Here is a 12,959-nt window from a genome sequence, read left to right as displayed (position 1 = left end):
ACCACCTGTGCGACATTTTTTGTCCAAACCCATTTTGGCGCACACTGCTGAGCTCTGGGCCTTGAGACCGAGTGACTGCCACCGTTTAAGCCCACCTGCCCAGCCCGACCTATGGGCAGTACCTGGGGGGGGCTCTGGCCCTGGTGCCAGTCTTGGCCGTCTGCGCCACGATTTCTCCCAGGAGGTCTTCCTCGGGATTGTCCAGAGCTGCCACTTTCTCAGACTCCTTGCTTTGCTCCCCACTGGGCTCAGTCCCAAGCCTCTTGGCGCCAGTTTTCTGCTGCTTTGGAGGTCTGTCTTGGCTGCCGCCCCTTTTTCTCTTCTGAGTGGGATTTCTCTGCAGCGTCCTGACCTTACTCGTAGAAGGGGTCTCCTCTTTCCCAGGAGGGCTGCCACAAAGTGGCCTTGTTTCCAGGGTCTCAGAGGGCAGGGGGCTGGAACTGATAGCATCCCCCTGGGGGGCCGACTTCAGGTTTCTCCCATTAAGGAGTTCTATGCCTTTCTCCTGCTCTGGATATGGGTTCTGGGTCTCAGCTGGTGAGCCCGGGGGGCTGGACAGCAAGCTGGAGTGTTCTATCCTTCCTAGCTTCTCTCTTGTCTCAACCTGGCACCTCTGCAACCAGTCGGGATCCAGGGAGCTCAGCCTCTGGCCCAGAGTGTGTTGTAAGTGCTTCAGCTTCCCAGGCTGGGGAACTGGCCTTGGTCCAAAGCCCCAGGGAGATACGGGGGGCTCAAGCCTGGCAGTGTTTTCCTCACAGGGATCAGGCATGGCTTCTGTTGGGGCAGAGGGCACCGACAAACGAGACTTGGGTGAAGGGCACTTCTCGGGCTGCTGTCGGCGTGGGAGCCGAGGTATCCGGCCCAAGCGTGGTCCTGCCTGGGAAGGGAAGGAACCACCTCAGTTTCCTGAGGAACAGCCCTTTGATTTCAGTCACCCTAACACCAGCCCTTTAGTTGCCTGCAAGATCACCCTGAGAAGCTTTGGAGACCTTGCCCGGAATAGAGAGGTGCCAGGCCAGATGTACCAGTGTATTCATTGGGTAGTACAGGTGAGGACCCGCCGTCTCAACCTGGCAGGGGACAAAGGTCTTGAAAAACAGCATAGCTTCTTTCTCGTGGGCTGGCATTCTGGTACTGCCCTCACTCCCACCTTCTACAAACAGTAAGGTGTGGGAGGCTGCCCCCTGCCTCTCCTGCGGCCCCAGAAACATACCTGCAGGTCAGCCTTCAGGTTAGCCTTGAGCGTGCTTCCGTAACATTTGGAAGGCACCCGGAGGGGGGCCATCTGGGTGGGCGGCGGGGGCTTGGTCCCCTTCCTGTTCAGATGTGCCCCCCAGCAGCCCAGCTCTGGAGCCTGCCGAGAGGAGACAGAGGAAGGAAGGAGAAAGGTGGGAACCGAGGAGGATAAGGGTCCCCTGGCACAGTGCAGAGCCCACATGTGAAACAAGATGGTTGGATGCAATCCACGCTGTCTTTTCCAGCTCTAACACCCTCTGAGTCTGCTGCTGAAAAGAGGGGTTTTTATGTTTGGGAAGCAAGATCTATGGCCCACGCGAAGACAAAGAAGGCCTTAGAACCTCCCTGAAGACTACAGCCTTCTTCCCCAACCCTGACCAACACAGCTTGAGCTGTCCATGTTCTATCTGTGAAATAGTGAAAGACCTAGAGAAAGGCTCCCCACTCCTAGGTAAATTCTTTATGGCAGATTGATAGGGTTACAAAAATGCATTTGGTGAAAGGGCACAGATGGATTGCACTCTGTGCCAGAGGAAAGTGTGCCCACAATAATGAGACTGTGGCTCACTCTATTAAAACATCAGCAATAACCCTCCTAATTATATCTCAAAGTGGTGTGGGGAAGAACAAATGAGATCTTGAATGGAAAAGTGCTTTATGAAATATAAAGGCCAGCAGCAATGTCAGGAGGATTGAGGCTACTTAGAGGGGCTAGCAATAGAGGAAAATGGAACCCTAGCTTACTTACCCTGCAGTGGGTAGAGGAAGAGGCTACTAAAAGGCTGTTGAGCACCCGCTGGACTTCTACAAATGCATTAGGATTATACCAAAGGCCACAGCTGGCTGCCCATCTGCCTGTCGTTTGGGACTCGGGTATAGACAGGTAGAAAATGAGCAAGTTTATTACTCACCTTGCCCCTACCAGCTCTGCACTCATACTTTTTCTAAAGCTGAGGGCTTCTTTACCTGTGTGTATCCTAGGTGCCTAAACAGATGGTAAGCACGCTGCTTACTGTCACCTGTTGTGCCTCCTAACTCATTCAATCGGCACAGAGCTCAAGGAAGGAAGGAAGGAAGGGGAAGAGGAAAGAAGGAAGAGGAAGGAAGGAAACAAGCATTTATGAAGGACCTAAAATGCAGTATCAGGCATTGTACTAAATGCATTACAAATATTATCTCACTTAATCCTTACAACAATATTGGCAGGCAAATGATATTATGATCCCCATTTTACAGTTGAGGAAACTGAGGCAGATAGAGATTAAGTTTTTTGCCCAGAGTCACTTAGCTAATAAATGTGTCTGAGACTATGTCTGAACTCAGATCTTCCTGATTCCTGGCTCAGGGATATATCCACTTGTGCCATTGAGTTGACCAGATGAGTTAACCTCTGAAAGAACAGATATTTGGAGAGAACTAAAAAGAAAAGGAAGAATGCATTTTTTTCTTGGTGAGTACACACAATGTGTACTTTCATAAACAAATGATCACATACTCAGTGAACTGTACAAACCTCACTTTTTTGGACTACAAGGCAAAAAGAAAAAAAATTTAAATTTAAATGGCTAGGGCAAGGAGTAAATTCAGAAAACAACAGACTACACATCAGGGAAAATTAAAAAAAAAATTTTACATCAAATCTAATGAGGAGCAGCAGCAGCCTTTGGGGATTCTCAGAGGTAAATTTATATCAAGCAAAGGAATAAAAATAAAAAAAGACCTAAGGACGTAGAAGGATGTAAACAATTGACCTAAAAAATAAGTGAAATGAAGAATGTGGATGAATCATTAATGACACAATAAAGAAATAAAAAAAATACAAATTACCAAAATGAGAAAGGAAAAGACAAGACAGAGAAAGGAAACAGAAATTTTTTTATCACCTTTACTTTATACTCATTCATTAGAGAGCTAAAGTGAAATGGTGATTTGTAAATTTTGTAAAAATATAAATTGCCCAAACTAACAACTTCAATAAATCAATTTGAAAGAAAGATATAAGGAAAATCATTAACAAAAAAACAAGCTCTTACATAATGCTGGAAAGATTTTTGTGAACATCATATCTAAATGGAATGATACATTTTGCTTAACTTGAGAGTCAATACAGGAAACATCTGGGTTTCTATGAAAACATATTTTAAAACCACAAACAATACTGAAAACTAGAAACTTCCTTAATAAATGTTGATGAAAAAGTATTCTAAAAGAAATTTTAGGAGGGGACAGAATAGTAGTCCTGGAATCAAAATAAGTTCAAATCTGGCCTCAGGTACTTGACACTTACCAGCTATGTGATCCTGGGCAAGTCACTTAAACCTTATTGCCCTACTCTCCTAAAAAATTAGGAACTAAACGATGTAGTAGAAATCCCAATAGTAGAAGAGACCCAGAGACTCTTTAAGAAACTCAAGGTCGCCTGGCCTTGGGGAAGATGTAGTCACCTTAGGCATGTGGTTGCTGAGAGCACTGTGGCAGAGCTAGGGAGAATGGGTGTGAAAGAAAGGGAGCTGGGCCTGTTATCTTTATTCCAAGAAAGGGGGTTGTTGTTAAGCCCTCATTATCGAACCTATCATCAATTACGTGAACCGCAATCCCATGATGTCATAACTCCTCTGACAACTCCTGAACTCCATCTCTAACAGTTTTCCCTATAAATTTATCTGTTTATTCTTTGCTCTTTGCTCTCTTCCTCTTTTAGAATTTAGCTAGCTTTAATTGGCATTACAAATATAATAAAATTTTGCCTCCTGACTTAGAAATTATCTAAGTTTCCAAATTCTTTTGGGACACTTTCAACAATGATTCAGAACCTCAATATATTTTAGGGATCCCATGTACCCCTGAATGGAACAAGTATATCATTAACAATAAAAAATGAGAAATAGACAACTAAAATTATATGACTCCAATTATAATAATTTTATCCAGAAGCTTAAGCAATGTAAATTAATTGCAATAATAGAGTCCAGTAAGTACCTCAGTCAGCACATATCTGACCTAGTTTGCTGAATGGAGTGAGATAACTACCAAATCCAATACTGGATTAGAAAAAAGACTTTGCAAAAAAAAAAAAAAAATCTTACAAAGAGGAATGATGGGCAGTTGTAAGGAGTGTCCTCTCATAAAGCAGAAAGGACTCCTAGAGTTTAGATAAATAACAACTTAAAAAAAACACGGCAAAATATCTGACTGAGCACAGATACCTCAAGAAAATTCAAGCATGAAACTAAAGGAGTATTAAGAGAAGAAAAACTGAAAAGTATAAAAATTGTTGTATTCTTTTCTTCATTACAGAGAGTGGGACCTCCACCCTTAGACCTATTATAGTCCTAGATATGATTATTAGGAACTTGCAGAAATAGGCCTAAAAAGAACAACAACAAAAAAAGAAGCAGCTCTTTTAGTTCAAATATATGTAAATGCTGGAGGTAATACAATTTTGAACACATCTAGTGACTGACAGATTATATGAGGTATAAGGAGGAGGGAAAGAAATAAAAAGGGTGGGAAAAAATTCTGGCTTTCATTAATACCAAAAAAAAAGTTGAAGAAAGAATATAATTACTGACTTTTATTTCAATGCATCTATACAAAATTTTAATGAGTGGTTATTAAGGGCATATTCCAAGAGGGCAGTAGCTGGGAACAATCAGGCTTTCATAAGTGACACTCAATAATGAATCACATCTATTTTTAACATTTCACAATTAACCTAAAAATGGAAAGAATAAGTTCCTAACATGGTTATGAAAAGCCGTTTCATTCAGGAGAGCAAAATGTTACTTTACAGGCTCTGTTTCAAAAAAGTGTCATTCTGCCATCAAAATTATTCTTGAAAATGACCAGCAGGATGAATACAGACTTGGAGAGACTTACTTGAGCTGATGCTAAGTGAAATGAGCAGAACCAGGAGATCATTATATATGTCAACAATGATATTGTATGAGGATGTATTCTGATGGAAGTGGATTTCTTTGACAAAGAGACCTAACTCAGTTCCAAGTGATCAATGATGGACAGAAGCAGCTACACCCAGAGAAGGAACACTGGGAAATGAAGGTAAACTGTTTGCATTTTTGCTTTTCTTCCCAGGTTATTTTTACCTTCTGAATCCAGTTCTCCCTGAGCAACAAGAAAACTGTTCGGTCCTGCACACATATATTGTATCTAGGATATACTGTAATATATTTAACATGTATAATATTGCCTGCCATCTAGGGGAAGGGGTGGAGGGAGGGAAGGGAAAAGTCAGAACAGAAGTGAGTACAAGGGATAATGTTGTAAAAAATTACCCAGGCATATGTTCTGTCAATAAAAAGTTATCATAAAAAAAGAAAAGAAAAAAACAAAAACAAAAACAAAATTATTCTTGAAAGATAAACCAGAATTCACTGTTCCAACAACCCTCTGATCATAAACATCAAGTATGTCAAAAAATAGAGAGGATATCAAAGGGATTTACCACTGCCATGGAGAAAATTTTGTCCAGAGTCCAAGTTGAAGAGGGATTCCCTATTTAAAAGGAACTTCTTTGTTCGGTACCTTACAGGTTCTTTTGGGCTGGCCAAACATCCTTTAAATGCAGTCTTGAAAAGAATAAAGAGTCATACTTGGAAAGTCACAAAATGATATGCATCCAAAGTAAGTAAAGGTAGGAGAAAGGATCACCAGTTGCTCTGAATTTTTTTTCCCTTAAGAGTTCTAGCCAAATAAATATACAAAAACCTCGACTTCTCCACTTGTACCTTTAGCTTTCACCTTATAGTTTTCCTCTGAAATTTAAATTTGAGATCGTTTAGGTTCTGATAGCTTAGAATGAATGTAATTACAATCGCTTTTCACTCTAGCTAGAAACTTCGAGGATCTTCTCCATGACTGATATTTTTGTGAGAATAAATTTAGACTCTTTCATTTCATTTCTTTACCTAGTCTTTAGTCACCAAATAGGCACTGCCTAAGACAAACTGAGACCTGGGAAAACCCTTAATTTAGGTCACCTATTACTTCCAAGGCCACTGCCTGTCATCTTGATTTTTGTTTTCCCAAAGACAAAAATTTGGAAAAGTATCAGATCAAAAAGGAAAAAAAAATGAGAAAGAAAACAAAATGCAAGAAAACAAAGGGTTTGCACAGTTTGGTAGTCCTTTGGGTATAGTGGAACACAAAGTCTTACAAAAATGAATGTTGAAAAACTATATATATTTGGAAAAATAAAATACTGCTGAGGAAAAAAACAAAGGATGAACAACAACAAATTTGAGGAAGGAAACTGAAGAGCTCACCGTCACACATACAATTGCTCCACCTGTTCCTTATATTAGGGGAAAGCCCCCAGTCAATAAAAATAAGGAACAGTTTACTTATCTGATCTATGAAGCCTTTCCTGGTCACCCTTAAAACCAATGCTTTTCCTCCAAGACTACACCTAGTTTAAGCTACGTAAATCTTTGCCTCTCTACCTGTTGTCTCCCCCCATTAGAATGTGAGCTCCTTGGGCACTGGGATGCCTTTTATCTTCCTTTTTATCTGTTAGTGCAGTAAAACACTTACTTGGGCTTACTTTGGTAAAGACTTAAATCAAGCAAGCAATCAATAAACATTTTATTAGCATCAACTACGTGTCAGACACTATGACAAGCAGTAGGGATACAAAAAGAAGCAGAAGAGAATTCCTGCCCTCAAAAAACTTACAAACAAATGAGGAAGATGACATTTAAACAAACATATAAAGCAAAGAAAGACATATAGAATAAACAAGAAAAAATTACCAGAAGGAGGTTACTAATATTAAAAAGTTGTGGAAAGCTTTCTGTGGAAGGTAGGATTTTAGTTGTAACTTAATGGAAGTCAGGGAAATGAGTAATAGACTTAATAAATGCTCATCTGCCTAAGCTGGTCAGTATGAGAAAGCTACAGCCTATAATTCATGAGAAACTTCAGATTAACTGAAAGAATTGTAAAATAGTGTGGCAAGAGCAAGAGACTTCAAGTAGATCAGCAGAATGTTCCATTGAGATCCCTTATGAGTTACACTTCCAGCAAACTGGGTGGAAACCTGTAACTTTCGGGAGGATATGGACAAAAGCTGCAAAGGACAGGTAAACATGCATAACTTGGAATCTTCACTTCTGGAGCATTCTTCCAAATTGATGAATCACAGGTGCCTTTGGTATTTAAAACATTTGTGTACAGACAAACATACACATATTTTTAAGATGCATAAATTAATTATAACTTAAATATCTATATAAATAACAATTACTAACAAATCACATCATCCATTAAAGTTTTTTGCTGATTTCAGCTCAAAGGCTGTGATGGCAGATCATTAGCACTTGGTAGGTCCTACTGAACTTGAAAGGGCTTCCAAACAGAGATAGACTCATATCTGCAGTCAAAGAAGCTGCATGAAGTTCATTCAATTATGCACATTATTAGGCTGTTTGCAATGACAAATATTTTGGAAAGGAGACTCACAAAGACCAGCAATTAGATTACAGAAGGTTTTAATCTGTGAGTGAAGTACTCATATTCACCAAATTATGGAACCCTGAAGTATTCAAGTATAAATCAATTCAATAAATTCAAGTTTAAATAAATGTCTGGGTATTTAGGGCCAGCTTGGTAGGGTAGTGAATACACTGCTGATCCTGAAGTTAAGAAAACTCAAATTCAAATATGCCCTCAGAAATTTTCTAGCTGTGTGACCCTGGGCAAGTCACTTAACCCCAATTGCCCCGGGGTGGGGGGGAAAGAATACTTCAGGGTTCCATAAACTAGTGAATGTAGGTACCTCACTCACAGATTAAAAGCCTCTGTAATCTAATTGCTGGTCTTTCTGAGGCTCCTTGCCAAAATATTTGTCATTGCAAAAAGTCAAAAGAGAAAATTACATGTACAAAGATGTATTTTTTTTCTATTGTAATCTACATGACATCAAAAATATATCAACTCAAAAGCAAAACTGAAAATACAGCACATATAGCAGTACTATTACATTTACAGTAGAAATAAACACACCCATATATACTATATGTATATTTACATACAAATATTCATCACTCTAAAGTTTGTAAAGTGATTTATATATGTGTCTTATTTGAATGATAAAGAATTCCACTCTGCCATATCATGTCAACCTGTCAAAAAACACCTTGGTCAGATGGGTTTGTAAGTAGGATTACCAAACTTATGACACACTTCCAAAATTGATCATAACTTCAATAAGACTGCTTCCATATTATAATATCAAATAATGGCCAGGCTGCTCAAACTGACCATCCTCTTCATAGATAAAAATTTTCTAACATTCAAAAAACAAACAGCAATTAAAATAATACAAAAATTGGCTCCAAGTACACACATAAGTAAATGTGCAGTTATAAGGACTGTATCTGGCATTTTGAAAATTACTGAAAGATAAAATTGTTATTTGTCCATTAGAGCATATTTCTAATTATAAAAAGTTTAAGATAAAGTTATATAATAACATTCTTTTTTTCAAGGATCTAGTTCTATTCATGTGATTTCTCCCTTCCTATGAAGTCTTTGACAGCTACTTGGTCCTATAGTCAGTCTGGGGATAGGTGCCTCTTGAACATAACTAGGGCTGGTCATTAAATGTCATCACTGGGTCTATAATTGAAGTCTCTTCTGCTGGAGAGCCTTTAAAGTCTCAGGATCATCTCTATGATCTGAGGAGGCATCAAAATAGTATTTTATTAGAGGAAATTCAAAATTTAAGAAGAGAACAAATTATTAGAACTAGAAGGTTGATCACTCTATGAGCTGGAGGGGACTTTGGAACCACCTAATTTAATGAACTCTAGGGAACACTTAAGGGTTCTGAAGATCAGATTTAACCCAAAACACTCACTTGATGGAAGATAGTTATCCATAGTCAGTAATAAGAATGATAGACCCTTGTCTATGGACTAACTATTAAATGCTCTTTTCATTGGAGTTTCCTCTAGAAATAGCCCATTTGCCCTTTAATCAGGAACCCTTTCTTTGATAAAAGCCAGTTTGAGCAAGTGTCTAAGGAAAATAATAGACTTATTCAGGCTTTTTGGGGCCCCTTCCATTTACCTGTTCTGCAGCTGCATCTTTCTGGCCCAAGCTGCTGGGCTGAGGAAGGCCTGCTGACTCCTGGTCTCTTCTTAGGGCTCGATATTCTCGGTAGAGTTCTGGTTGGGAGAGAAAGGGAATCAGGATCTTGACCCATGAGGAAAGAGAGAATGTGAAACACTATAAAAGCCACATCTACTCCAAAGCCCAAAGGACCTTCCAGCTACCAAATACTATAACTTGGTACCTGGCTGTCCCAGATTTTAACCGCCCCATCAATACTGAAGCTCATCATCTCCAGTCACAGCCTGGGACAGCTTCTTACCCATCCCCTAAAACAAGTTGTTCTTGACTGCTGCTGTTTCCCAAGAACCCAAGGTTTTCTGATCCAAAGACAGGTGTGATTTCAACACCTCCTCTCCCGTCTTCTCTTTGGAAACATTCTGAGATGGCTATCTAAAGTGTCCAGGCAATTGTACTAGAATAAATACACATTTACACACAAACACCACATGAACAGGTGGGGCAGTTCTGCTTTACTCAACGCAATGCACAAGAGTTCCACACAGATCAGACGTCTGAATTTCCAGCCAGCTCCCTGCCCCAACTTAACCTTCTTGTTCCATACCTAGGACAAGTATAATGCTCTTTCCCTCATCTCCTCATTATTGTCAACCTCAATCTTAGGTTGAAATTGTTCTCCTAAAAGTCATCTGAAGGCCCTCAGCAGCAACTCTTGATTCAGCTCTGTAAATTTCACAAAAATAAACTCCTCCTTTGCTAGGTACTTGGTGCTCTACTCAGCAATTCTCTGAACTACTGTTGTTCTAAAGCTTTCTCATGTTTTCTGAATTTAATCTTTCTGAAAGGTCTAAGTCCCTTTATGACTCCACCCTCCCAACATCACCAGTTTACCCAAGTAGCAAGTTGAGGATAACATTTACCTTTTCAAAGATTTGAGGTATAGTCAGCTTACATTTTCATGGCTGTGTTTATGCTCACTCCACTCACAGTTCTTAGAGGATTTATTTTTATTTTTTTATTTTTTAAAAGGCAGATGTTTATGTTTTATTTGTTAACTTGTAAGCTAAAAACTTTTAGGACTCACAAAAATATTTTATTCAATGATTGCTTTCTGTTTTTGAATTTTTGTAAATACATGAGTTGTTTAATCATATCAGGATAGTAATAAAATATTTGAGTGATTTAAAATATCGATGTGGGCACTCCTTTCAACTGAATAGAGTTCAACTTTCCCAAATGACATGACCACTGGTTTTTGGGGAGACTTGTGGTTCCCAAATTCTAGTTGATGAGAATTTTTAATTTGTCTTGATTGGTCCTTGGGTCATCACTGGGCCAATATTTTTAGCCTGCCTAAATAGGTGGTAATTTCAAGACTTTGAGATCAAGTGGTTTCAAAAATTCAAGTTCAACCTTTTGCCTTCATGACCTATCACAGTGCTTACATTATTGTAAAGACTTTTTTTTTTCTTTTTTAATTTGATTTTTTTCAAGTACAGAATAACTTAGAATGTTGGAGATAGTCAAATTTTGTTCCATTTATCAAACTCAACTTTTCCGGCTATATTTCCCAATAATGAACATCTACTTTAACTCCAGTTCTGCAATGATAAAATAATAATAATAATGTTGTTACTATAAATATGGGAGCTAGATTTTTGCTTTTCACTTCCTTAATTACATGTCTTGCTGTAGAATCTAAGTCAAAGGGTATAGGCATTTTAGATACTGTCAAGGCATAATTTCCAAAATGATTGGACTAATTAGAAGTCCCATCAAAATTATATGGTGTCTTTTTTTTTTTTTTAAATAGCTTTTTATTTTTCAAAATATATGCAAACCTGGTTTTCAATATTCACCCCTGCAAATTCTTTTATTCCAAATTATTCTCCCTCCCTCCCCACTTCTCCCCAACCTTAAGAGAGCAAGCAATCACAATTCTTCTAAACATAGAATTCTTTTGAATGAAGTCTATCTAGACTTGGGGGGGACCAACCCGTTTTCTCACTTGTTTGCTGGGTTGTACTGCAACCCCTTTGATCTTACAGGCTGCAATCATTGCCGTGAAGTATTAGTTCTAAATGTGTATGTGTGTACATATGTGTATATAAATGAGGTATCTGTAAAAAAAAAAAAAAAAAAAATCCTTCCGCTGGTCACCAGCTTATTTCACAATATCCCTTAGTCTCATAATGTCTCAGTTATGCTGACCTCTTGTGCAATAAATAACCAGCAGCTGCAGGTTAATAATAATAACAACAACAATAAATAAACATAGAAAAGATTTATTTTTAAAGACTGGGGGGTCTAGGAGCAGGTAGGCTGGTGCAGTTGGTAGAGCAACAGTCCTGAAATCAAGAGGACTTGAGTTCAAATCAGATCTCAGACACTTACTAGCAGTGTGACTCTAACAAGTCACTTAACCCCAAATGCCAAACAAAACAAAACAAAACAAAAAAAATACCTATCTTATCCTATTTCATTCAACTTAAAAGTTCAGTGGCTATTCATGTCCACGCTCCTGATCAGCAGAAAAGTTCTGATGTGACCTGGGCTGTTTTGGAGAATATTTTTTTTGGTTATACACTCACCTTTCATTTCCTCTGGTGCTGACTCCACATCATTCTGTAAGAGACAGTTCTCGATATTAGTTCACCCCACATAATATAATAAAATCAATGTGTTAAGTTCCTGAGAAGAGACAAAGCCATGACTGGTGTCTTCAGAAAGTACATGATAAGACAGCCATAATAGGCAACTGTACTTAGTTATCAGTAACTGTGTGTAATGACTGTTCTGGGCTCCTTGTGGAAAAGGGTTCTGGGGACAAGTTCTGCATACAGGCCAATTCCCCCAGTAAAAATTTACTGAGGATCTCTTTCATATACACACTCCAGACTTTTTATTTAAGAGGGCATTAGTTTACTTATGTTTATGTTGAACTTGGTCGAACTTCGAATAACTGTAGTCAGATTTATTCTATGAAGCCAGGATAGAAAGGCTATTATGGTCTGGGAGAGTCACAGAGATGATGTAACACAGGTTTTAAAGGCTAGATAGGAAAATTCAGCAGGTAAAGAGATGAAATACACAACTATAAGCTGTGGGCTTGGATTTCTAAATCACTATTCCCAGAGGTGGACCTGACTTGGGACACCCAGAAAGAAAGCTGGAACCTTCTCTCCTCTCACAGGATTGAGAGCTGAAAGATACTTTCAAGATCCTCTAGTTCATATTACAGAGCCTGGTATGGGAAAATCACCAATTAGAGTTGGAAATCTCCTTTCTGATTTTAAATCTCAGTTCTTGCAATGAGATCTTAGATATGAAGCTTGAGTGAGATGAAGAGTCAAAAATAACCTCAAGATTAAAAACATGGTGAGCAGTAGACTGAAGCACAGGGTTTACAGAGTGAAGATAATGAGCTGGATTTGGGGGATCAATGTTTCAGAAGAAAGGTCAGGATCTGAGATAGTGTTGTTTCTCCTGTAGCAGAAGTAATGGTTGAAACTTTGAGAATAGCTGAGGTCTCAAAGGAGAGAATATAATGAAGAAAGGGTCAAAGATTGCTCCTTGGGAAACATGCACATTAATGGATAAAGAAGAACATGAACACAGGAATGTACTTG

At 38.9% G+C, this 12,959-nt stretch overlaps 1 protein-coding gene across 1 annotated transcript in view; it reads right to left on the bottom strand.

Moving 5' to 3' along the window:
• The window catches only part of RECQL4 (RecQ like helicase 4), a 31,802-nt gene that overhangs the window by 16,738 nt on the left and 2,105 nt on the right, over positions 1 to 12,959 (bottom strand). Inside the window, exons 3-6 of the mRNA XM_031947355.1 lie at positions 11,922 to 11,955; positions 9,328 to 9,425; positions 1,214 to 1,354; positions 123 to 877 (exon numbers count right to left, since the gene is read on the bottom strand). Of these exons, the coding sequence (XP_031803215.1) occupies positions 123 to 877; positions 1,214 to 1,354; positions 9,328 to 9,425; positions 11,922 to 11,955 (1,028 nt within the window). The remainder of the gene's footprint in view (positions 1 to 122; positions 878 to 1,213; positions 1,355 to 9,327; positions 9,426 to 11,921; positions 11,956 to 12,959) is intronic.

Source organism: Sarcophilus harrisii, chromosome 1 (genome assembly GCF_902635505.1).
Source record: "Sarcophilus harrisii chromosome 1, mSarHar1.11, whole genome shotgun sequence".
NCBI lineage: Eukaryota > Metazoa > Chordata > Mammalia > Dasyuromorphia > Dasyuridae > Sarcophilus > Sarcophilus harrisii.
The sequence above is the reverse complement of the archived record's forward strand: the minus strand, read 5'-3'. Positions and strand labels throughout refer to the sequence as shown.